This window comes from Melospiza georgiana, chromosome 5 (assembly GCF_028018845.1).
Source record: "Melospiza georgiana isolate bMelGeo1 chromosome 5, bMelGeo1.pri, whole genome shotgun sequence".
In the NCBI taxonomy this organism is placed as follows: domain Eukaryota; kingdom Metazoa; phylum Chordata; class Aves; order Passeriformes; family Passerellidae; genus Melospiza; species Melospiza georgiana.
The window spans coordinates 25261508-25287432 of record NC_080434.1 but is presented as its reverse complement, the minus strand read 5'-3'; the positions used below and the strand labels follow the sequence as shown (position 1 = coordinate 25287432).

The 25925-nt window shown below is 44.3% G+C and overlaps 3 protein-coding genes across 6 annotated transcripts in view; 2 read left to right on the top strand and 1 right to left on the bottom strand.

Annotated features, from left to right (window-relative positions):
- Positions 1–323: 323 nt before the first annotated feature.
- On the top strand, positions 324–22215 carry LOC131084053 (probable E3 ubiquitin-protein ligase HERC4). Its single transcript, XM_058025149.1, has 23 exons — positions 324–462; positions 2234–2366; positions 3013–3089; positions 3630–3851; positions 4594–4685; positions 5284–5414; positions 6203–6351; positions 6666–6745; positions 7059–7144; positions 8203–8262; positions 8806–8908; positions 9065–9248; positions 9563–9744; positions 10831–10926; positions 12138–12239; positions 12327–12446; positions 16366–16506; positions 16614–16786; positions 17828–17882; positions 18737–18816; positions 19790–19973; positions 20345–20444; positions 21095–22215. The coding sequence occupies exons 1-23, from the start codon at positions 324–326 to the stop codon at positions 21307–21309; spliced, it is 2904 nt and encodes a 967-aa protein (XP_057881132.1). The 3' UTR covers positions 21310–22215.
- Positions 13838–14606, bottom strand: PIGY (phosphatidylinositol glycan anchor biosynthesis class Y). The gene has a single exon (XM_058025253.1). The coding sequence runs from the start codon at positions 14510–14512 to the stop codon at positions 14282–14284; it is 231 nt and encodes a 76-aa protein (XP_057881236.1). The 5' UTR covers positions 14513–14606; the 3' UTR covers positions 13838–14281.
- Positions 22216–24874: 2659 nt separating the features above from the next.
- HERC3 (HECT and RLD domain containing E3 ubiquitin protein ligase 3) overlaps positions 24875–25925 on the top strand; it is a 44695-nt gene continuing 43644 nt past the window's right edge. For 3 of the 4 annotated variants that reach the window (XR_009114451.1, XM_058024181.1, XM_058024183.1), the window contains exon 1: positions 24875–24897. The gene's annotated coding sequence lies outside the window, so the exon portion shown is untranslated. Of the gene's footprint in view, positions 24898–25152; positions 25203–25925 lie in introns of those variants that run through there. The other variant, XM_058024182.1, reaches the window with a different exon arrangement.

The following is a 25925-nucleotide window of genomic DNA, read 5'->3' as shown; positions in this document are numbered from 1 at the left end:
ATCTGTTTCATCATTGACATGGTATCCCTTATTTCATCACCAATATTGTCCTGCATGCATCACTCCAGTGAGACAGTGTGGGGGGTGAGGCAGGCAGGGTGGTCTTTCTGGGATGGGGGAAGCTCACATCTTTGAAGGCAGGGGAGATTCAGCACAGACTATGAGAGAATGGAAGCAGATGACTTTTAGATGTTGATGCATTTCCAAACCGAGCGTTTCACTTACGGTTTCACTTCCCCCAGCCAGGCCGCCCCTCCAGGTTTGCTGGGTTCTTCGCTGGGATACAGCTGAGCAGCAGAGTAGGTCTCTCGACTCTCCGCAGGATGGACACGGGCGGGTCACTCACCGAAGTGAAAAATAAAGTCAGAAAGCGCATTCTGCACATGGAAGAGCCCGGCATCCCTCCACCGCCTGATGCTTTGCCGTCTCCTCCCACCGGGGCAGCAGCAGCAGCAGCAGCAGGTGAGGAGAGCCGGGAACCCACCGGAGGGAGCCCAGTAGCCCACGCCTTTTCACCGCAGGAGTCGGAGTTTCCCAGCTCGGGGCTCCCAGGTATCGGGCATCCCTCCCGCCGCTCCTCCCGCTGCCGCAGCCCCGATGAGTTTCGGTTTCCATTTCCCCGGCTCGGCGCTGCCCGGGCACTCCCGAGCTGTCGGCGCCGAGGGATGGCGGGGAGGCGGCGGCGGCCGCGGGGCCGGGGGCGCGGCACGGCAGGTTCGGACCGGCGGCAGCGGCGCGGTGGGGAGGGCGCTGGGAGACCCCCGGGATGGCTCCGTGCGGGTGGAAGCGCTGGAAGCGCCGCAATCTGCCGGGCGGCCCCTCGGGAACGGGGAGTGAGGGGCTTAGAGGTGTCCCAGGGCGCGGGACTGGAAGGAGGGAGAGCGTGCCGGGGAATGGACAGGGGGTTTTCCTCTCTAGTTCCATGTCTGGTGTGTGAGAGGGGTGGGCAGCGAGTCTCCAGAGGTGTTAGGTAAATCAGGGCAGGCTTTGCTGATGACCACCTTTCACTCTTGGACATCCTGGGGCTCAGACGCTTGTGCTGGATCGGTGCTACATGCGAGTAAATCAGTGCCTGGTGCCTGTGGGTCCGGAGAGCAGCATCTGCAGCCCCTCAGCTGTAGACAAGGAGTACTTCCTTCTTGTGAAAAACGCCAATCGCTTGTTTTGAAAATTTTAAAAGTTTAATAGTAATTAAATGGCTATAGAAATAGTAATACAATTAGAGTAATAATAATTTGGACAAATTGAATTAGGACAATATGAGACAATACAGACAAAGAGTTATGGAGGTCCGGATACCTTTTTCTGGGCAGTACTAGCCCAAAAAAGGACACCCGTTACCAGAGGATTAACCCTTAAAAGCAATAGCCTATTGCATATTCATACACTTCATACATGATGCATAAATCCCATTCAAACACAGGATTCTGTCTGGTCATCGTCAACTTCTTCCTCTGAATCCTAACAGCGCCTTCAAGGCAGGAAGAACTTAGTTTCTTCTGATAAGAAGGCAGTAAATTCTTTTTCTCTGAAAGATTTAGGTCTCCTTTGCTATCTCGCTGCAAGTCCTTTCTTTAAAAAAAGTATCTGACATAGCATAGTTTTTATTTTAACATTTTTTATAACCTAAAACTGTATTTGACACACTATTTAAGAGAATTAATACAGCATTACTTTCTAACACAACACATATAATATTCATTTTAATATTTGCAAAAAGCCAATCATAAAATACACATTTTTCACCCTTCTGCTGTAAAGAGGCAATGAATGAATTTTCTATCATTGCTTCTCCAGCACCTTGTAAAGTGCTTGACTTGAAGGCATGCAGTCCCCAAGGCTGTGACAAGTCTGGGGTGGCCAGGTGCCTCAGGAAGTGCTTTGTCTCCATCAGACACTCTACACAGGTGTACAAGAGCAACAGACTGTGCTTCTGCTGATGTTTCACTGGTTGTCTTGGGAGCTGGTGGCACAGCAGCCTAGGAAATAGAGAAAGGTCCTTTGGTGAGGAGTCATCCAGCATGAAAAAAGCCAGAGGGTGGGCAGGACACTGAAACCCTAAGGGCCTGAGAAAATAAGACGCACAGGTTTGTCTCACTTCCTCCTGAGAAGCAGAAACTCTTGCTGAAAGCAGTAGCACACCGAGATCTTGGGAAGGGGGCCAAGGTGGTTAAGGTGCCTGCTGCCATAGCATGACCGTCTGTCTGTCTGTCTGTCTGTGTGTGTCCTGCAGAGAGCGCACAGTCACAGAGGAACGAGGAGGTGCGCTGCTCAAATCATGATGGAACACATAAACTCATTCTCTCCCCCAACGGGAAGCTTTCTGAACACTGGGCTAAAGCTTCAGGAAACTGCCCCAATACAAGGTAAGAAGCTTTCACAGGGTGGAGGTATGGATGGCAATGGTCAGAAAATGCAGTCTGCTTTTCCCCCAGGTAACATGCAAGAGTTTGAGGCATGTTCCTGATGTAGAAAGAACTGGAACACGGTACCTTCCTAGTACTATCTCCTTTTTAACCCAGCCAGAAGTGCACAGATTTTGAGGATGATACCAAGATCTGAGCTGCTTGGGATGCACATGAGACAGGTTTCTCTCAAACTTAGTAAGGGTCAGTGGAACATACCAGAGCAATACAGATGCCTTGCGAATCACCCGTGGCTTGGCAAAACTGCAGGGAAAAGACACAAGCATGTCTGAACCTTACCACATTCTGATGAAGCTGTCAGGGTAACCATCATCTACAAATGTCCCTGCAGTTTGCTGTGTGATATTTCTTGCCCAGGGCAAGATAACAGAATCAGGCTGAGCAAGGTTCTTTTCCAGCTTCTCGTGGAGCAAACCACAGTGAAGTCAGGTCAGCATAAGAGAAGGGTGAATCAGCTTACAGGTGACCTGTATTTTTTTTCCACATATTTCCTGCTAGGGCTTGGTGAGCAGACACTCTTTGTCCTTTACTTTGTCTCACAGCACAGCATCTATTTATTTTGATTTTTGTTTCCTTATTTTTGCAGACTGGTGAAAGAACTGGAAAACCGAATTATTGTTCAAATAGCATGTGGAGACCAGCATGCCATGGCATTATCCAGAGGTAGCCTCTTTCAAGAACACTTTTCCTCCAAACAGGAGTCACACTTGCTCTGAGAAGGCAGTGTTTGTGCTACTTGCAGTAGTAGGTGACACCACTGTGGAGTAATGAGCAGTTGGAGACACAAAGTGCACTGGCTGTCAGTGCTACTCCTTCCTCCCAGCGTCCAGGGACCTGCACCTCTCTCTGTCTCTCTCCAGTTCCTGAGCACTGCCCCTCCACAAAGGTGTGCTGTGGAGAGCAGATGTGGCTGCCTCACTCTGCAGACACCAGACCTGTTCATTCTTAAGTTGCAACACCTTTCTGGTAGGGAGCTTTTAGCAGGTATGACTTTAGGAACCTTAATTCTTGCTGTGCTGAGTCACCTGGCAATATGGGACTGTCCCAAAGAGATCATAAGAAAACAAATTTGGGCACACATGATGCTCTTGCCTTGGAGCTAGGTCCCTGAAAACAACACTGAGTGTTGCTCTAACTCCCAAAATGCAAATACTCAAGGGAAGCAGTGAGGCTGAGCTGTTTTCTTTTGTTCTGTGTGTGAAGGGGGTGAGCTCTTCACCTGGGGCCAGAACACCCACGGACAGCTTGGAGTGGGGAGCCAAACCACGCTTACTCCCAAACCACAGCTGGTGGAAAGACTGAAGGGCATCCCACTTGCTCAAATTGCTGCTGGAGGAGCTCACAGCATGTGTGTGTCACTCTCTGGAGCTGTGTTCTCCTGGGGAAAGAACAGTTTTGGACAGCTGGGACTCGGAGACACCAAAGGTAAGGAAGGAGAGCGCCAGGAGGGTGTTTTCCTCGCCAGTGAGCTCACCAAATTGCTCCTCACTATTGTCAAGCTCCTGTCGAACAGTGGTGGGCAGTAAAGTCTTTTGAAGAAAGTATATCTGGAGATGTTCTTTGTTTCCTGACCAGGAAAGGCATGCAGGAATGATGTATTTAGTGGTTGTTTTTCTATAGATAACTTGCAATCATTTTGTGTGGCTAATAGGATAGTGTGGGCTCTTAAAACCCTGAGGTCTTACACATCTATTTCCAATCCTGTCTTCTCTCCAGGAAGTCTTGCATGAAATGCATTCATTTTATATTTTTAATCCTCTTTAATTCTCTGTAAACACAAAGTGAGAGAAGAATTTAAATCATCTCTTGCCTTCAAACTTAGAATGCTAGAGAAGAGTTGCCCTAGACAGACAGAACATCTAATCTGAATGTGTCCACACCCTTGAGAATCATACTTTGAAGCCAAGTACCATTTGGCAAGCAGATATGGAAGTACTGCATTTTGTTTCAGACCAAAGTAAATGAAAATAAAGTAATATGAAAAACACAGAACATTATGAGAAAGAATATGTTATACTGGAGGGAAGACAACCCAAACCCAAGCTATAATTACATTAATTGCTGTAAGAGAGGGCTGAAAAACACTTAATCCTCCTGTCTTCTAATTTTTTCTGTATATGAGACCCTCCAGTACTCTTTCAATTTAGCAGTATTATCTTTTTTCCAGACAGGGACTGCCCAACCTATGTTGGAGCTTTAGAGCACTGGAAGACTGTGTTTATCTCATGTGGGGCAGATCACACTGCAGTTCTCTCCAAGGTGAGTCTGAAATGGAAAGTCAGCATCTGAGACCGCACCTTGTGAGGAAAGATACACTGCTAAAAGAGAGATGAAGGAAAATGAAAGCATGGAGAAATTGGGATGGTAATGCCTCCTTCCACCTAAGCCTGAAGGTGATCCCCAAGGAATGTTATCTAAGCTATTGGGAAAACTGGTCTTTTCTCATATTCCTGTCACCTGCATGCAACCTTTGGCAGGGATATGGTGAATGGGAATCCTGAGGCAAAGGTGCGCAGTTCAACTCCCAGCACTTTATGATTTTTTTTTTATATTACATTGGGAACTTCAGAAGATGTGAATGACATCTAATTCACTAGGGTTTACTCATACAAGTAAAATTCTTAAGCAACAGGAGTTATTCTCAAAAGTTAAATTGATTTTCTCATGAGCTAAATTATTTGGATTTTCCAGTGTGTGATCTGACTTGATGCAAAGTGAACCCTCCTCATGTTTGAATCAGAGATGTTTTGAATCAAGTTCCACATAAGATGTTGTGTTTTGCTAGCCCTCATTCTTGGCTGAGACCATTTGATTGTTGTTAATAATGCAGTGATCCTGTTTGTTTCTTCGTTTCAAGGAGGGGCTGGTGTGCACCTTTGGAGCAGGAGGGTGTGGCCAGCTGGGTCACAACTCCACCCAGAATGAACTCCTGCCTCGCGTGGTGGCTGAGCTGTGGGGAACCAGGGTTTCACACATCGACTGTGGCAGGTGGGATGTGCCAATGACTTTTCTGAGGTCAATGCCTTTGGGGAATCACTGAAGAACAGTAGGGAAGGGGGTCACCAAGATGTTCAAATCCCTGTATCACAATAGCTCAGCACTGTCAGGATATCCATCCACTGTTCAAGTATATGCCACCCTCCTGCCAGAGCCCCAGTGAGAGCAGCACCTACAGTCCTGGTGAGCAGTGGGAGAGAGCTACAAAAGCCACCAGAGAAGCCCTTGGTCTTTTTCTCTTTTGATAAACAATATACTGGGTTTGTATTGGGTTCCAAAGGGCAAAGGACTGTCAAAAGCCTGCATCAGGAGAGTCACTGGATTCCCAACCAGACTGATAAACTGGTTGGTTCTTAATAAGAATTGAAGAGCAGTGATAATTCCCCAGTTTCACTTTGCCCTTCTGGAACTAGGCCAGAAAAAGTCTGCTGACAATTCACCTGGGCTTGGTATCAGGCTCAGCAGCACAGAAACTGCACGTTTGAAAACAGAAGGGCGTGAAGCAAGCATGGTGTAATATTTTCATATGTGCAACCCAGCTAAATCACAAACATTAGAGGGTAGTATAGGGAATCTGAGTCCATTTGTGTCTTTATTGCTGAATGTTTATGCAATGAAGAGTTATAACACTGTGGTTAAAGGGACTTTTTATCTGCACTGTCAGGACTTTTGAAGACAAGCTTCAGGTATGCATTCTGATAAATTTATAAATTTATAAATGTTATTCTGCTTTGCCCTGTGGTTTTCACTTACTATGACTTTTTCTTTCCCCTGAACAGACAATACACCCTGGTCTATGTCCATTCCTTGGATAAATTTTATTTCTTTGGCTCTGATGATGAAGGACAACTGGAAGATGAGAGGAAGCCCAAACAGTTGATACCACTTCCCATCGATTCACCAGTGGATACTGGAAAATCCTGCCAGAGTAATGACCACTGCATATGTATACAATCTGTATTTATTTCTTCCATGGAGATGTTTGCTTTCTTGATTTCATGTTTACACAGAAAGGCAAACATCATGTCTCATCCTTGCTTAGCCATCCCAACAAATTCTAACAGGAATTATTCAATTTGCTGCTTGGTTATCATGGGTAATGGCCTAATAGAATCAAACTTTCAACAGATAACTACTATCTGAAGGGGTTTTTTTATTGTTCCACTTTTGTGCACTTAACTCTCTGAAGACAGTGATTGTCTCTTCAAATATTCCTACAACAATCTTTTTGTTCTTTCACAGAAAAGGGTGCATCAAAAAAGGGGATTAAAATTACTGCAGGAGTACACCGAAGTTTTGCCCGTTGCAAGGAGGGGAACAAGGTATGTGCACATTTGATCATAGCTTCTGATTTTACCACTGTCCACATTACTGATGGAAACATTTGGATTTTCCAACATGCTTGTAGCACTTCAGTTTTATATGTGTCTATTGCAGATTTTTCTGTGCTTTACCTACAGACTAACTTGTATTGCAATTAGATATGTTCTGTGGTTAATGCATCTGGATTATGCTGGATGACCATTAATTTGTTCACACTTAGGCTGAAATCTTGTTATGATTGGATTGAAAAAAAAAAAGAATCCCATCTGCTACAATTTAAATTTTGTCAATGTTTTCATGTATTTCACACAGAATTTGTATTTGAATGGAATTGCCACTCTGGATGATAAAGAAGTGGATGCATGGATTTCTAATTCTAAATGTGAGAGTATAAAAAGGTAAATCAGAAAGTTGCTGTTTGGGTTTGTTTGTGGTTTTTACTGTGTTGCATGACCTTCTCTAAAAATTATTATTCTTTGGAGGCTATTGTAGGAACTGTTGTTCAAGAATTTAGCCAAGGCACAGTCTTGTACCTTGGCACAAAGTTCATGAGGCGCTGACAAGTTAAATCAGTGAAAGACCCTGCCTGCAGACCAAGGCCTTGTGCAAAAAGCCTAATCTGAGTGCCCAAACTGGAATGCTGTGCCAGCATTTAAAAATTAGTGGTCACTTCTTTAATTACCCATTTTCAAAAGCAATAGGTACATACCACTGTGGGATGCCTTACACTTACAGTGTTTCACAGGTTTTATGTGGGAGGTTATTTTCTTTGGGAAAGTCTGGCTCTAGCTGCTGATTTTGAGCATTTTGAAAGCTTGGCTAACTTGGAACTAAATGTTTCCCTGACCATATTTGGAACAGTTTGGATCATGTGAAAAGTGGTGTTTGAGAGGGTGAAAGAGGGGGTTCTTTCCAGATCTCAGTAGGAATGGCCTGACAGCAAATTGCTTAATAAAATAGCTGCTCCAATAAGAACAGAACCAGGAATACTGGGAGTTAGTAAGTCTGGTGACCCTTCAGGTTCTGGGAGCTCAGCTTTTGTGCAGCAGCAAATTGATAGCCTGATGGATTTTCCCTCCACGTGCTATAAATAATCCTGTTCATGGAGGGGATTCTCCTCCCTCCCATGTTGCAGCGCCTTTTATTTTGCATAACAAACAAAAGCAGCTAATGTTCTGACCTGTGAGGAGAAGAATCTCCATGATAACACTCACCAGAATGGAGCACTGGGGCAGAACCTTGAGCAGGGTTCCCTTACAAGGCCCAGGAGAGCAGAGGTGGCTTGCAAAGATCTGTAACTCCTTGAGTACAACGTCTTCTGCAACACTGACCGGGGAGTGGTGCTAAGAAAAGTTTTGTGTGGTCAGGTGCAGACACCATTGTACATGGTTTTTGTTCTTTCAGAGTTCAAAACCTGAAGTTGAAAGGACTAACTTTTTGGTTTTTTTACTATCAGGAATATCAGACTGATCTTTTCATCTGAGGCTTGCATCAATGGAAGCTTCCTGGACAAAAGGTAGCATGCACTGACTTAGACATAAAGAATATATTGCTGCTTGTAAACTGACTAGAAAGTGTTATTTTAGGTCACATATGTAGATAAGATTTGTTTTATCTGAATTTGCAAGAAGTAAGTTTTTATTTTTCAAAGCTCAAGCTAATATTAAGATTTTTATAGCCCTGGTCCTACTGAAATGTGCTAGAGAAACTCACATTTTAGAAGATTATCCTTTAGTGATATTTGGCAGATGATGATAATCCTCCCAGACAATATTACAGCTCTCAAAGGATCCTTAATAGCTCCTTCTGGCACAGAAGAAGAAGTCATTTTGGGTGAAATACAGGAATCTACCATTAATAGTCCACAGCCACATGAGACAGAAAGGACAGGATGTTAATCAAGTCACAAAACAGTGGCTTGTGTTGTCTATCTTCTTAGAACACATGAAATTATACCCACAGGAGCTGGGGCTGAACTTTCCAAGTATTTTCTGATATCACAATGCTTCATTATTCAGTAGAAAAATTATTTAGTGTTCTTTTTTTTATCTTGTGATAGGGACAAACATTTCAAAACTTCCAAAGAAGTCTCAGGCGTAGACATGTCAGAAGTGAAACGTTTTTATGAGAAGATCAGTAAAAACCAAACAGTCTACCAGGAGGTAAGGATTTGATATAAGGATGCTCACTACACAGATACTGAGGAGCTTTGGATTTGTGCATGATACTTAAGAATTTCATGCCAACCTAATTACTTTGGCAAAACACAATTGCATTTTAACCCTTGTCTCTTTTTAATTTTTTTTTCCTCTCTGAAGGTGCAAATGGAGATTAGGAACTTACTGGAATCGTTGTCTTCATCTCCCATCTCACCAGAAAATTTCAGAGTATACTTGATCTTGCCTTTCCTTCTGAGGGGGGAGAATGAAGGCTCTGTCCTTTCTCTGATTGTTCTGGCTGAAACCATCATGAAGCTCCAACCAGAGGACCTGCAAACTCTTGGTAGGGTTTTGTAATGGTAGAACTGAATGATTTAAATTCTTGGTCATTTTCTGCTGCAGAACAAGTGTTATTATCACTGATGTAATGTGTTCCAGAGCTTGAAATAATTGCTTTTGATAGACATAGAAACATGGGAACTATGCAGCAAGGCACAAGAATTTTAAAAATTCTGTCTGAAGTTTAATAGTTTTTGTAGTGCAAGCTTAAACATTTTTTTGTTCAATTCATTTGATAAAAAGAGAAAAAGCAGCTTCATCCACAAATTGCAGTGATCTGTATGTTACCTGTGACCTCACTAGCTGTTTTCTTTACAGAATGCCTATGGTCAAATCTAGAAACATCCTTTTTCAAGGAGCTGGTCGTTCTGTATCAGAGGGCTTCCCAGGAAATTCTGTTCTCATTTGTCCAGGAGTTCAAGGCCATAGGGCCAAGCCGCCTCCACAACCTGGACCCAGTTGAAACTGGGCCTCTGCAAATACTGCAGATGCTTTACCAGGTGAGAAGGTGCTTGGATCCCAACTAGACAGGGTGTCTCAATGTATCCCAGAGTATTTTAGTACTTCTCACTTTCGAATTCTGTGCGTTTGACACTGCTTCAGGAATCTCTTTGGCTCTGCACCAGCACAGTTCTGAAGAAGTCCTGCTGGAGCTGTGCCAAACTGTCCCTCTGTAGAAATGAAGAGCTAAAGCATGTTATAGCCCTGGCAGGGGAAGAATGCTCTCAGTGGTGTCAGGAGTGCATCCATTGATGCCTACACAGTAATGGAAATGGTGTCCTTTATGTAACATGCCTATTCCCCTTTCTGCTGGTGAGATCCCTCATCCCAATAATTGCTCAGAGCATTTTAAAGACAACCTATCTGCTTGGCACATTGCAGCTGCCACAGAAATGCTCTGTGATGCTTTATGTGATGCTTTAAGAGCCTGTTAGGTTGACAAATTCTCTGGGACAACAGCATTAGAACACCTTTAGCTGTACATGAACAAGGGAAACAAAGGAAGCAATAACTGTGTTCTTCTGGAAACCATACTTTCTCTCCACATTCCTGTGGAGATGTTCAAAGTTTATGAAAGTTAAGAGAGATTTGTTAAATTTTTTTCAGACTTGAATATCCTTTTGGCTGAGAATGCAGAATTGGGCCTCAAAGTTTAGACTCTCAAATTTGTATTTATGCAGATAAATACACTAAAAAATGCGGCAGGTCCACTCCTCTGTAAGTGATTACATGATTTGGAGCTTTAAATGTTCACTGTTCCCCTGCAAGCATCTTTTCCTGGCAACAAGCAGGAACATGAGTAGGGAACTGCAGAAATATGAAAGGCACTCCAAGGGAAATACACTTTTTCTGATGGAGTCCTGCTAAGGCATCTTAATAGTAGATGAAAGTTGCTTTCCTGCTAGTTTATACACGGCTTCCTAAGACTTCTCACTGTGGAGCACTGTGCTTCTTGAGCACTTTTATCCTGTAACTTCTGTGCAGGGTCTCAGAACCCTTTCTGAAGAAACCCCTGTCAGTCTTGTCCTGCCAGACAGACACAGCTCACTAGTTCTGCTGCTCATAGATTGTGTGTTTCAATGCAGGTCAACTCCAGAACTGGTTTTGGAGTACATGAAAGCATCTTCCAAGTACATGGAGTGAAAGAGATTATCGGCATATGTTCAATCTTCAATATAATAGTAAGTATAAATCTTACCAGCAGTGCAAAACATATATATATATATACACATACATACATATATACATATATATATATATACATATATATATATATATATATATATGGAAGTCAACTCTAGAGACTAACCCAGCACATCTCAAAGGCATTTTATTTTCCCTAGTCCTACAAAGCTCTAAATTATGCAAGCCCTTTACCATCCCAGTATTCCAGCAACTATAATGGAGCTTTTCCTGAGATGATCCCTGGTTCTGAGAGTTGGAGCTGCCCTCCAGCATCTTAAGCAGCTTTGTTTGCTTTGAACAAGTAATGACTGTGAAATAGAAGCATGAGGGATGGTTGCTATACTTTGTGTTATTCTGGATTTTATTATGTTTAATTAAGATAAATATTTTGAGGTATCTTTAAACTTTTATTTAGAAATCTTATTGAGCATTTCAATGTACTGACACCTTAAGATGAAGCCGTGATAATAAAAAATAATCTGTGGCATTTCTTGACACAGAGTGAAAATCAGCTACCAAATGCAGTCAGTGTCAGAGGAAGCAGTATGAAATGGAAATGTGCATAGTAGGGGTTTCCTCTGGCAAAAAACAAGTAAGCTTTCATGCAACTTGGCTGGAATTTGTAGGGCAACTACCTAATTCCTGCATAAGCTTGTGTTTGCTAATGTACCAATTTTGTACCAATTAACCAGAGTGGAGGAGGAGGTTTGAGCATAGAATCAAAAGCCAATTAGGACGTTACCTGAAGTTGGTGCCTTATTATACTGGAGGTGTAGTGTAACACTTTAAATTAGATTATCTTTAGACCAGTATCTATTTTTGGTATTACATATAATAAACTCAGCAGTTTTTACAAATATACCATAACCTGAGTATCCAGGGCATTTTGGTTTAGCTGAATTATGGAAGATGCTGTTAAAATCACTCTCTCTGTTTTATTCTTGAGGCACTACTATAGACAAGTGTCTGTCTGCACAGAGAGGTTAGATACCTCTCTCTGTTTCTCACTCACAGGAGCGTGTAGGAGCTGTTTCTAGGATGTGAACCTCTGTTAGTGCAGTGCTCATGCACACAAGGGCTCATTTCAGAGATGCAGAAGTTTGCCAGGGTACAGACTACAGGCAGTTTAGCCTGCAGACACGTCCCTGAACTCTGGTTTCACAAGGGAAAATCAGCATGTCTTTTCCTTTCTTCCTTGTCCTTTCAGATTGTCCCACAGATGCTGACCAACTACCCATGCATCTTTGACAGAGAAGACAAAATATGCCTTCATATTACAGAATGCAGGCATCTGGCCGGAGTCTTTATTGTAAGTGCAATATTTTGTTACCTATCAGAAGAGATAAACACACTGCTAACAGACTATTACTTCAATCATTGGATGCCCCTTATCCAGATACCCTTTATAGGGCTCCCTGAGCCATGGAATTTCTGTGTCAGAAGAGAATGCCTTCTCCAAGACATATGGGAAAATTTAAAGTCGGCCTCAAACCAAGATTTCAGGAAGATGTTACAGGTAAGATACTAAATTGTATTACTTGTTAGCTCTAAGTATCTTGCTGCAGTGTTCCTTGATTTTCAGTGTTACTGTATATTGGTACAAGAGGTTCAGTGTCTTCTGAGCATAGAGCCAAAGAACTGCTCCTCAAATTATTATAAAACACATTCCATGGATGGTGTAGAGTAAATCTGGAGGCAGTATTTTACATCCTTATTCCAGGCAGCTTTGTTGGCATAAGTTAAATGCAAGTGGCAGTGCTATTTACTGTGAGGTGGCATTGGGGTAATGGAATAGAATGGCTCAGTTGTCAAAGTCCAGTACTGCTGCTGCTAGAGTGACTTCTGAGACTTTCTCCTAGTACATTAAAACCCCAGGGTCTGGGGAACCAGCCTGAGGGGTCAGTAAGCAACACAGCCACACAACTGCATTTCTCTCCTGGAGATGCTGTCTGAAGGGAAAGGAAGGATAGTGCTGGCCAGAGAGATGGGCATGATTACAGTGCTGCTGTCTCCATGTGCCTTTAGCGTGTGGCTCCCACACAGACCCGAAGGTTGTGGCAGCTGCATTTCCCGCAGGAATGGCGGTGCTGGCCCTGCCCTGCAGAAGCCATTGGCTGGGATAGGGACACCTGACTGGGACAGGACACTGCCCAGAGCAGAGCTCAGCTCAGGCACCCCGTGCCCCGCCTGTCACTAACACAGACTGGCACCACGCCTGTGCCACAGGAACCACGGACCTTGGCGCCCTGGTGCTTTCCAAGTGAGCTCTCTTGCCAGCCAGAGCTGTCAAAGCTTTTCTTTCCCATTTACTTAGGAGAAAGTCACAATGGCTCCCAGAGCTACCTTTCCTTCCTGGTTCCTCACTACACCAGCTGAGAGAAGCACATTTATTTACAGAGGCAGTGAGGGTGTGCTCTGAACTGTCCTCTAGACTTCAAGTCTCCACCTAATGTACAAGCTCTGACAAACAGCTGTCCTTAGCTGAAGTCAGCCTTTGGGCACACCTTGTGAGCACTGCCTTTCACACTGTGCATCACAATATTATTAACCCAGCAGCAGCCTGAAAAATACAACTGCACTGTTAGTATCCCACAGCACTTACAGCCTGGTGCAGCATTTACAACTTGGTGCTTCATTTCTGCATTTTTCAGCAGGTAAAGGACATGAATGTGTTTTGTGTCGTGAATACAAACCACCGAAATGCAAAACATAAAAAAGAAACCTTTACTGTAGCACTGACCTGCCCCCTTCATAGCTGTGTCCTGCTAGAAAGTTTGTGAGACAATATTGAGAACTTGGTATGTGGCATTCTCATAGTGGCCCTAGAAAGAAAAGATCTGCAGGTACTGCACATACAGACATGGGTATCATCCAAGCAAGAACGGTCTTCATTTGATTCATCTCAAGTTTTGTTATTAAACGCCAGCCTGATTTATTTTAATTTTTGCTCTTCTGACAGTGAGACAAACATATTTCAGTACACACATCTGGATAAAAACCCCCAAAGCTCTCAAAGAGAGATTCGTATCACTGCATGTTTTAATTTTAATTTATTCAGTCAGGGTACTTCCTCATGAAAACTAAGGTTCTAATTAGTGCCACTACAAATGCACAGCACTCTTGAAAGGATAAAACAGAGGGAATTAGTGCTTATTTTTACTCCTACTCTTTATCTGCATTAACAGTAGTTAACAATGGGCTGCTGCTTCATGCACTTCCAGATCCTACCAGGAAAATTATGCCGGTCACTAGTGCCAGAAGGAAACTCTCTCAAATGAACTGCAATACTCGATGAGATTAAACAAAATTACGTTGATTTAGAGAAGCCCAGGGTTTAGCAAAGGCACCGCACTAGTTGTGCCTAAAAAGCTTAATCCCCATCCAGGTCCACAGGTGAAAGAACACATAAACCGGTACTGTCACGGGAAGGAGGAGGCTGTAGAAACACAGGCTGGCTGTGCTGGTGCAGCCCTGGGGGAAGTTTTCGTCCACGCTGGCCGAGTAGAACAGGCCTGCCAGGGACAGCAGGGGAACGAGCACAGTCAGCGTGGGCAGCGAGGGCAGCAGCCCAGCCCCGGCCATCAGGCCCCGGTACGGCCGGGCCCGGCGGCTCCTCACGGCTGCTCCGAGCCCTCGGCCGGCGCCTTGGAGTGCGTCCTCCTGGCAGCCTCCGGAACCATGTTCGGGATGCCGTCGATGATGGGGTACGCGATGCCCAGCTCCTCGTTAATGAGCTCGTTCGTAGATTCTTCGTACCTGCTCAGCCAAGTCGGGGAGGGGGAGAAACATCCAAGCGAAAACGTGAGGAGCAGGGACTAACCTGGCTTTGCCCGGGGCTCGGGCGCAGCTCCCCCGGCCCATGCTCACCTCAGCGGCCGCTTGGAGAGCGGGCACACCAGGAAGCGCAGCAGTGATGGCTCCAGGGGCTGCGGCCGCGCTGAGCCGGAGCCCGAGTCTGAACCGGAGCCGGAGCCCGAGCTTTGTTCGTGCTCCTGCTGCCGGTGGCAGTGCCGGCGGTGCCCGGGGCCGGCCGGGGCCGCCCCTCGCAGCCGCAGCGACAGCAGCAGGGCCGGGCCGCGCAGCATGGCCGCCGCTTCCGCCGCACGGCCCGCCCGCCCCAGCGGCACCGCCCCGCCGCCCGCCCCCTCAGCCGAGCCCCCGGCGCGTTTCGGAACGTGGAATAGATCCCGGTTGAGTCGGGATGGTTTGCGGTGTAAGATCTTTGTACACTTTCAAGCTCAATCAGGAAGGTGAACTAGTCAGTGGAACAGGCAGCAGGCAGCATTCCCTAGCCAAGGACATCCGGGAATGAAAAGCCTTAAGGATGCAGTAAATCAAGATGTTGATGTATGTCTGTATATACATTGCTAACTTGGTAAAATACTCAATGTGAAAAACGCCGATCACTTGTTTTGAAAATTTTCGAAGTTTAATAGTGATAAAATGATTATAACAATAGTAATACAGTTAGAGTAATAATAATTTGGACAAATTGAATTAGGACGATATGAGACAATACAGACAAAGAGTTACGGACGTCCAGGTACCTTTTTCTGGGCAGCACGAGCCCGAAAAAGGACACCCGTTAACAGAGGATTAACCCTTAAAAGCAATAGCCTGTTGCATATTCATACATCTCATACATGATGCATAAATCCCATTCAAACACAGGATTCTGTCTGGTCATCGTCAACTTCTTCCTCTTAATCCTAACAGCGCCTTCGAGGCGGGAAAAAGTTCGTTTCTTCTGATAAGAAGGCAATAAATTCTTTTTCTCTGACAGATTTAGGTATCCTGTGGCTGCTATCTCGCTGCAAGTCCTTTCTTAAAAAAAAAGTATCCTACATAACATAGTTTCTATTTTAACATTTTTGTAACCTAAAACTATATTTAACACAGTACTTAAGAGAATTAATAGAGCATTAATTAGAGAATAGAGAATAGAGAATTAATACAGCATTACTTTTTAACACAACACATATAATATTCATTTTAATATTTGCGAAAAGCCAATAATAAAACACATGCATTTTTCACACTCAAGGTCCATGTAGCCTGTAACTGAACTGTGTTCATTATAATAGTCAAAATCACACCTACAGGGCAAAGAGACCCCTGCCCAGGTGAAGACCCTTCCCCTGAGGGTGTGTGGAAGTCAGCTGGGGTTATGTAACTTGTTTGGAAATTACTAACCAAGCATAACAGACTTGTTACAAACTCCAAATTTCTGTCTACAAATAATGGTTTAAAAAGTCCAGTGGGGGTTGCTTGATTTGTGGATTACCACTGAGTACCCAGGTTGGCACAACCGTGAGATAAAAAATCAGTGTCTCTCTCTTGGGTGTGTAATTATTGGCTTGTTGCATGCTAGGTAAGGAATCTGATTTTGTGAGCAATATGAGTGTCTCTGTTTATGGCTGTCTCTGCCCTTGCAGGTGTCCTTTGTGGGTGAGGCGGGGATGGACCAAGGTGCAGTGTCCCAGGAGCTCTTCAGTGTTGCAGCCAGGACCCTCTGCCAGCCCAGCACCATCACCTTCTGCCACTTCACCTCTGGCCTCGTGTGGTTCCCCAGACAGGCAAGGCAGCCCTGCAGGGGTGGGTGGGGGCCCCACCCATGGGAAAAGGCAGTCATGGCTCGTTTGTCATGGCTCGTTCCTAACCAGGTGTGCTTGTTCCTAACCAGGCCCCAAGCTGTGAGGATGAGGACATCTTCTTCTTGATCGGGACACTATGTGGAATGGCCCTGTTTAACCAGTGCACAATGCCCTTGCCCTTCCCCAGGGCTCTCTACAAAAAGCTACTGGGCCTGGCCCCCACCCTAGAGGACCTTGAGGAACTGCTGCCAACCGTGGGCCGGTATGTGCCAGGCATGGCCAAGCTTTGGCTGGGTTCCTTGCCTTGATTGTGCACTGGGAGATCCCAGAGCCTGAATTTGGGGTACCCATGGCATCTACATTTGCCTTTGTGAAGCTGCTAGAAGTCACAGATTTCTAAGAGGTCCTTGTCCAGGGCATGGATGTTGCTCTCAGAGGCTGGCATTGCCAAAACAAAATGCCAAGCCTCATGACTTAGAAGGTGTCAGATCTCTCAAAGTTTAAGTCCACACTGTGAATATATAAGTGTTCAAAACACTTTGGGCTGTAGTTTGGACTTGAAAAAACTAATGACTCAATTATTAATGTTGGGGTTTTTTCCCCTGATTTATTAATTATCAATTTCCACAATATTGCCTTGCACAAGTACAGTATTACAAAATGCTGCCAATTCTGAGAACCCTTGTGCAGAGTTTCTATGCACTGGGAGAGGAGATATCAGGGAGACATGAGAGGGAGAGGTGCTGCTGCCACCAGCATAATGCTTCCAGGCCCCTGAAGCCCAGTCTTCCAGGAAAGTGATACAAACAACCAAGAAGATGAGAATCCCATCCCAGTGACTGTGTTGAGGTGCTAAATTCCTGAGGTACTAAATTCACTGAGGTTCCTCAGTGAATTGGAACACAAGGTTGCCTGCAATAATTGGAAAGGTGCTGCACCCCAAAACAATTCTCCCAGATCATCCCGCTGTTCCACACTTAATTCCTCACTAGATAATGTCTAGAGAGGAAGCAAGACTGTGGTCCCAAACACAGTTGTCACTGAACTTGGTGTAAAGTTGTCCATACAGAGCACGGGGATGGACTTGCCTGGAAACTTTTTTTACTGGAGGCATTTGTGCTCAGCTTATGTCAGCAGCATAATGAAATTCCAGTGCCATATATCATGTTTCTGTGTGACTGTAGATGTGGTGTACATGTATGCATTTAAATACTGCTTGTCAAAGGATGTTTTCTAGCAGAATTTGCAAGTACACTGAAAGGTCACATTTCTTCTCTCTTTAATCCCTTTTGTGTTTGGACAGGAGTCTTCGGAGAATTTTGAATGGAGAAAGTGATGACTTGGACTTGAACTTCACGGTAAGACATCCCACTAAGGTACTGTCTTGGTTTAGAAAAACAGGTGCCTGCTAAGGAAGGCAAGAGCTTCCCCTGAAATGGAGAATGTCAGCCCTCCCTGCCCCTTCAAATTACTATAAATTTTAAATTAAAGGGCTCTCAGGCAAAAAATATTGGAGCAGGAAATAACAGTTCTTTAATAGGGAAGAAAATAAAATGATAAAATAAACAATGCAGTAAACTAAAGCAATACTGACAGAGTCAGAACACAACCCGACACCCTGTTGGTCAGGGTGTTGGTAGCAGTCCAATTGGAATTGTGGCTGCAGTCCTTCTGGAGTGTCAGGTGTGGTTCTGCTGGAGCAAGGATCCTGTAAAAAAAGGGTGTAGTCTTCCTCTGAAGATCCAGTGGAAGAAGAGGCAGCTGCTGTTCCTCTGGGAAATCCAGTGGAGAAGCTGTGTTGGTATTCCAGAATCTCCAGATTATATCCAGGTAGCAATGCTTGGCTCCTCCCTCTGGGTGGAGCATCTCACAATGGGATGCTACAGTTCTTATCAGTCATGCAGTGACATTCAATAGCCTGTTATCAGCAGATGTCCCCTCCCAAGGGAGGAGTGATTGTGGAAGAGATAAAGAAAACTGCCCACTTGACAAAAGACAACTGCCATACAGATGGTAATAGAACACATCTTGCCTTGCAATCTGGAACAGGTACTTGGGCAAGACACTGTCCCAGGGCAAGTGACACAACTTGTCTGTAAACTCCAACTAGTGAGAGTGCCTTGTCAGACCCTTCAGGAGGAATGAGAGATGTAGCACATATATATCTGTCACATATAGATATAGCAGCCAATGTTTGAATTTATTTGCATAGATAATGGAAGGGGGAGATTCCACGGATGTTGTTGAACTTAAAGAAAATGGTGCCAACATTCCTGTCACTAAGGATAACAGGTCAGTTTTATTTTTATATTTCTTAATCCTGGTGTGTTGTTACAAATGTATGAAGTAACATGTCTGTACCTATCCCCATATACTTTTAGAAAATATTGACTTCTGTATTGTGCCATTGGTCTTGGTCCAATAGGTTGTACACTTTCAGTTCCTGCTGTGCTTGCTGCACACTAGCAGTTTGTGCAAGCAGTGGATAACATGGGGATCTTTGGATATCCTGGTATCTGCATAAACAGATACCTGGCAAATGTAAAATAATAACCTGGAACAGTAGTTTCAGGCAAAACCAGATGGTTTTTCTGTGAAATCCAGCTATAGATATACCTCTTCAGGAGTTTTTTAAGAGCAAAATGTTTTCTGCTTAGTTACCTATATGGAATGTATCTTGTACATAAAGGAAAAGGAGCAATCCACCAATAAGGCTTTGTGTCAATATTAATCTCTGCACAGAGGACAGAGAGAAATTCTGTGTCCTGAATTATACAGATGTCCTGAGGACCCATAGGGATCCATGAAAGGGCTGCTTAAGAAGCTTGAAGGAGAGCATTTACATTGAGTTGATTGTACAGTACAATGTCACTACACAAATCCCCATCTGAAGTAGAGAGAAGAGTGAAACTATTGATTAACAGCTGTGCAAATATTTATTTCGATCTCAGGGAAATTCTTAGGCATTCAATGGGAGTTAGGTCTGCTAGGTTCCATCTTTTAAAATAATCAGGTGTCTGAGAGGATTTCATTGGAGTATTCACATGAAGTACAAAGAGTGTTACCAAATGAATCCATTCTGGCCAGCATTCTCTTTTATTTGTGAAGATGCTCCCAGCTTATTCAGAGAATAACTAATTGCCAGTGACAACTGGTCTCAATGAGTCTGTACACCACTGCAGGTCATATGGAATAAAGGAATAAAGTTGTCTATAATTCTTCTTTTAGAAAAGCACCACCAATGCTCATTTGGTATCTGTTGCAGGAAAGAGTACGTTGATTTGTATGTGAACTATAAGTTCAATAAATCAGTACAGAAGCCATTTGAGGACTTTATGCAAGGGTTCTTAAGAGGCTGCCCAGCTAAAAATTGGAAGATGCTTTTCCCTGAAGAGCTGCAGGTTCTTCTCCAGGGACAGCCAACGTTTGACTGGCATCTCCTGGAAAAGGTATTTTATACAAGCACAGTGTCCTTCAGCATGCACTGTCTGCTAAGCATAAACTACTTCTGACCTGTTCTTTCACTGAGTGCATAACAAATGGACAGAAGCTCCCAGAAGTTTCTCTTTTTTTGGTTTGTGTTGATGTTCTGTCTCTAATCTACATCAGCCACAAGAATAAAGGGGAATAGGTATCAAGCCATAACTCAGGGATTGTCATTTGAATCTTTGAAAAACAAATGAACAAGCAGATTCCAGAGGTTAAGGGGATTTGAATATCTATGAACAGGATTATAAAATTTATCAGATAAAATGTTGCTTTAAATATAAATGGAAATATTGAGGATTAACTGGCCTGTTTTATTTTGGCTCTTTGACAGAATGTGATATACACAGAGTATATGGAGTCAGATCAAACCATCAGGAATTTTTGGACTGTGTTTCACGAGCTACCAGAAGAAAAAAAGAAAATGTTTCTTGGTAATATATCAGGCATTTAAAACTTTGCATAGCCCTTTTCTTTCCCCCACAACACACATACTACATACTACACTATACTATACTATACAAAATTCCAAACTGTAGCTTTTCAATGTGTTCACCCCTGCTGCTGCCACATTTTCTAGTGAAAACCACAAAAAAATAACACAAGGAACTGTACAGGGACAACTCTGACCCTCCTCCCATCCCCTGAGGTTTGCCTGAGTGCACCCTGAAGCTTGCAGTTACTTTATCCCTTACTTTTGTGGTTGTGTTGTTGGTCAGAGGCTGCAGTTTGTGAGAGTACACTGTGTTGATGTAAGCAGTATACCTTTTTCAAAGGGTTGCAGAAGTTGGGTCATCCTTTTTAAAGGTAGAAGGTCAGACCTAGCCTGGCCTTTCACATCCACACAGTCTATAATAGAAAATAGAAGAGGGCTTGTAACTACTGTGAATCAGTAAGATACTTTAATCTGTATTCAGGTGCAAATTCTACAAAGCATAATACTTAGCTTAGGAAAATATCTGTATGTTTACACTAATTTATCTTCATGATTTTCATTAACATTAATTATTTTAATGACTTTCAGCTTTCTTTTTTTTTTTCAATTTGCTAACTTGTTCTTGTTTTTCTTTTTTCATTTCTTCAGTTTTTTTGTCAGGATCTGATCGAATCTCTGGCTATGGACTGCAACCTTTCAGATTTCGCATTGCAGATCCTCAAAAAGAAAATCCAGACGAGAGCTCTCCCTCTGTCATTACTTGCAACCTGACTTTGTTCCTCCCCAGATATAGCAGAAAAAAAATACTCAAAAAGAAGTTGCTTTATGCCATAGAGCATAATGAAGGTTTTGGCCGTGAGTAACTCTGGGATAGAAGACTTAAAAGCAAAAATAAGAATATTTGTTCACTTGCCATATTTTCTCTTAATAACTCAAATTTACTGGTTTCTAGCCTGTCTTATTTTTACTGCACTTTATAAACACCTGAGTGTGTGTATTTGCTGAGATTTTACATTGCTTACAAAAATGAGCTTTGAGCAGACATTTCATAGTTAGATTGTAAAGTTAGGAAAGAAGAATCCTGTTTGGCACACTTCAGAGAAGCAAGCTGATAACCCAGCATATTTACACATATGTGCAGGCAGGGTCTGCACTGTTCTGGTTGTGTTGGGACAGTGAGCTCCCATGAGCAGCAGGGATGCTGTGATTTGTACATTTATGCATTAGCAGGCACACAACCAGGATGTGCTAAGCAGTCACCCTTGCAGAGCAAAGCTGGGGTTCAGTTTTCATCTGTGTTACTTAAGGGTTCTCATGGGAGCAACTAACACATTTAATGAGATTGTGAATTGAAGGAGCAGTCTGTGCTCACCTGGATATGGTCTATGATTTATCTGAGAGAAATTAGTAGAAGGATTTGATCATTCATAGACTTTTTCAAAAGCTGTATTAATGAATTATAATAATACAATTTTTTTGTTATTTAGTGTGATAATTGTGATATTTGTCATGTTTCATTATAACTTCTAAGGAGATGTTTCACAATTAAATCATTAAATCTTAGGCTTGCAGAACAGCACTGCCTACAGAGCCCTGTGGACATGAGGCTGGCAGGGCTTCAGGAATCTCATTGTCAAAACAGTGCAGAGCACTGGCAGGACATTAACCATGTCAGGCAGGATGGGTGTTTACTGTGTATTTTGCTATGTGGAGAGAGGGAGAGAAACAACAGCCATTATTTTTCAGCAGTGTTCTCTTTAGTGCATTAAATGTGTCAGGGGACATCCATATGTAAAGAAGACTTCCACTGTCTTAAATTAAATGATGATGGATTAAATTTTCACCCCTGTAGCTGTGTTCTTCCTTCCTTGTGCATCTGTCTACGTGGATAAGCACAGCAGGCAGTGTGTCTGTGTTCTCTGTCCTCCTTGGAATGGGGGGGCCTTTCACAAGTGGAGTCACAGGCTGATGTAAGCTTGTTTCAAAGAGATGCATTGTACACGCTGAACAAGTCAGTCTTTCCTGTGTGATGCAGAATGACATTGTTACCTACTTTAAAAAAAAAAAAAAAAAAAAAAAAAAAAAAAAAAAGGCAAGTTTCCTTTTAAGTTACAGTATAGTAATCAGTAAAAAAAAAAAAAAATTCAAGCCCTCACCACAAGCACCAGGGCAGTACAGGAAAGCAGATGGCATGGGAGTGTTGATGGGAAGAGGGGAAATAGGACTTCAGAGGATGGCAGCTCCCAGCAGAGGGGAGCGAGGGGACACGGCCTGCTCAGACCTAACCCCTGTCTCCCTCTACCCCCTGGAACAAACAGGACATCACAGGGATGCTTACATCATCTGAGGAAGGCAGCACTCTGGTGTATTTTTGTGGAAAGAGGGAACTGGCAGAAACCCAAGGTGTTGCCCACATCTCACATCCAGCTGATGCTGCCACACCACCACAGATTTCTGTTTTGGCAGCTTAGCCTGCTGTTCTTCATCAGCCCACTCCTGGCTGTTGTTTCCCTTTTTATGGTTTTCTAAGCTTCAGAGTCATCTTCTGTGCTGTGCAAGTGCACAAAAGATGTATTCTCTTTAGAATTCAAAATAACCCATTAGAGATTAAATGATAATAGGTTTATTTAGAGCCTGGAGGTATTTCCTTCTCATCATGTATGATGCAACATCACATGGGAGATTAAAGCCCAGAGTCACTTTCAAGGCTATTTTTAAGTTGTCCTCAAATAATCTCTGCTTTTATATATATATATATATATATGTGTGTGTGTATATATATACACACATTACATAAAGACTTTCAGAGTAGTGCACTCCTCTCTGATTTTCTGAAATTAATTTGGACACTGGATTGTGTCTACATTTTCTCAAGCAGTGCCTGTTATAAAATACACAGGAGAATATAAGATGAGTGAGCATCACATTCAGCTGTGAGTTCAAAAGGCTTCACACAGGCAGCAAAAGTATATTGAACCCATAGCAGGATTTTTTTAGGCCACTCATCTGAGCTGAGCATCACCTGTAGACAAGGGCAAGAACAGCCTTGAAAGTCCTCCTGGAAGCTGAAATGTAACCAGTTAAAAATTGGTTTCAACAAGAGACTCCTGGCTCCCTCACACAAATTCTAGGCTTTGCTCCATCATTTTCTTCTTTTTTTTTTTTTTTTGTTTGTGTCTGTACCTTCCCCTCCTTGACTACGCAATCAGAAACAGAGGAAACTGAGTGTAAAGGGAAATGATCTATTTTGCAAAGGTCTCCAGATGATGAAATAAACAAAACAGAAACAAACACAAACACAGAAAAGTAGGTTTTCCTCTATGTATGCTTTCAGTTATTCTAGAAGCTGCTTGTAACGCTGGTTAAGCCAAAGATGTTACATGACAGGTGTAATTTTATATTGAAGTAGCTATTTATTCTAAACACGAGTGATCCATGCAAATACTGGTGATATTTCACCTGATCTGTCACACATTTTCTGCTAAATGCACAAACACTTCAAACTGCCAGAGATGCAGTGTAAGGACCACAAATACTTATGGGCACTGGACATACTCCAGGGACTTCTTCCCCCCATACTGAGCCCTTGCAAACATCTGAGGTTTGCTCCAAACATTGACTGTCATTTTGGTGGTCTGAATGGGATCGAGCTTGTGCATTGCCCTTGTGGAGCCTTTTTCTAATAGATGGCACTAAAACCAGAAAATCAGTACTTGGGAGTTACATAATTGCTTGCTCATTGGCCTCTTTATTTTTTCTTCTCTCTCTCAACGGAGATTTTGACAACAAACCATTCGAGGTTGAAATTTTCAATAAATTTGAGCTCCTAAACAAATGAGCCTGCCAGGTGACCAGAGGCCACATAGAAGGAAGAAGAAACAGACTAGGGGAAAGAAACTGACTATTATTAGTAGTAAGTGACATTTAGTGCTTAACGCATTCTCAAACACTGGAAAGCTGCCTTTCCCTTGAGACCTTCATTTAGAACAGCTTAAATTCCGGAATGCGCTTAACTTGGCCCGTCGCTTCAGCTGCGTTTAGAGCGGCGAGCGATCCGCAAGGCTAAAGCCGCGCAGCCCGGCGGGCGGAGCCGCCTGTGCCCAGCGCTCCGCCCGCGCCATTCCAGCACCGCTGGGAAGCCCAGGAGCGCCGAGGCCTCGCTAGAAGCCCGCAGCCGCCGCCAGGAGCGCTGAGGCCTCGCCAGGAGCCCGAAGCCGCCGCCAGGAGCCCGAAGCCGCCGCCAGGCGCGCTGAGCCCCGGACAGGAGCGCGGAGCCCACACGGTGCCCCGGCCCCGGGGAAAGCAGATTCCCGATCCTCCCCGCGCCCGCCGGGGCCGGGCCCGCCCTGCGTATTGGCCGCGCCGCGCGTCACTCCCGGCGGCGGCAGCGGCGGCAGCAGCGGGGCCGGGACTTCCTCGTCGCCGCGGCGGCAGCGGCGGGGCTGGCGGCGGTGAGTGCCGGGGAAGGACAGCTCGGCCCCGCGGGGCCGCTCCCGGTACCGAGCCCGTCCGTGGGGGAGCCGGGGCTCGGGCGTGGCGGAGCCCCCGGCGCAGGACGCGCGTCCCCAGCCCGGGGCGGCCGCGGGGCTGCGGCAGGAGCCGCTCGGCACCGCCGCTGCCGCTGCTGCAGCATCCCCCGGCTGCTGCGGGGTGGGCTCGGGGCTGGTGCCGCCCCGGGGTCCGTGTGTGCCCGCCGGGAAGCGCCGCTCTGGACGTGGGAAGCGGCCGCAAGAATCCCGGGGTGCCCGGGGTGAAGGTTGGGAGCGAGCGGTGTTTGTACTGGGATTGCAAAATGGAGGTGATGGTGGGGGGGTTGTCGTGTTTGGTTTTAGGTGTCTCTTTTTATCTGTTTTCTGTGGGGGCATCTCCATCTGAGGGTATGCGGCTGTGCAGTGGGAATACTCTGCTCCGGCTTTAACTCATTTCCTGGTACACCTTGTATTCTCTTGCTCTGTAACCTGCTTCACATCGGACGTTGAGTTTCACTGAAACGGAGGCAAAAAGAAGAAGAAAGTGGGCTTGGAGGCTTGGTGGCAGAAAGAGGCAGTAATTTCCGTCATTGTTGAGCAATGCTGGTAACAGAAGCACATTCGTTATCTGAAATCTCACAAACAAGAGAGAAGGAAAAACTTGTTTATTCATGCCCTGCCAGTTGGCAGATCTCTTTGTTTAGAGAGCATTGAGCCTTGAGTGTTGTTTGTTGTAATTCTGATATTTACTTAGGTGACTTCCCCAGAAAGGGCGCAAGAGTGGGAATGGTTTTAGAATATGTTTGTGTGGTTTTGAGGAGAGACTCTGCATGACATGAGAGCTTTTAAAAAGAGAGAGGAAGAGAAAAAGAAAAAAGACAGAATACATCCTGTCATGATCATACATGCAGCATCATTGTTTTACTAAACCACGGGGGCTGTTTTTTCACCAAAGGATATATACTTAGTATGTCAGCAGAACCTTATTATAGCAGAGGGTGAGTCTTCCA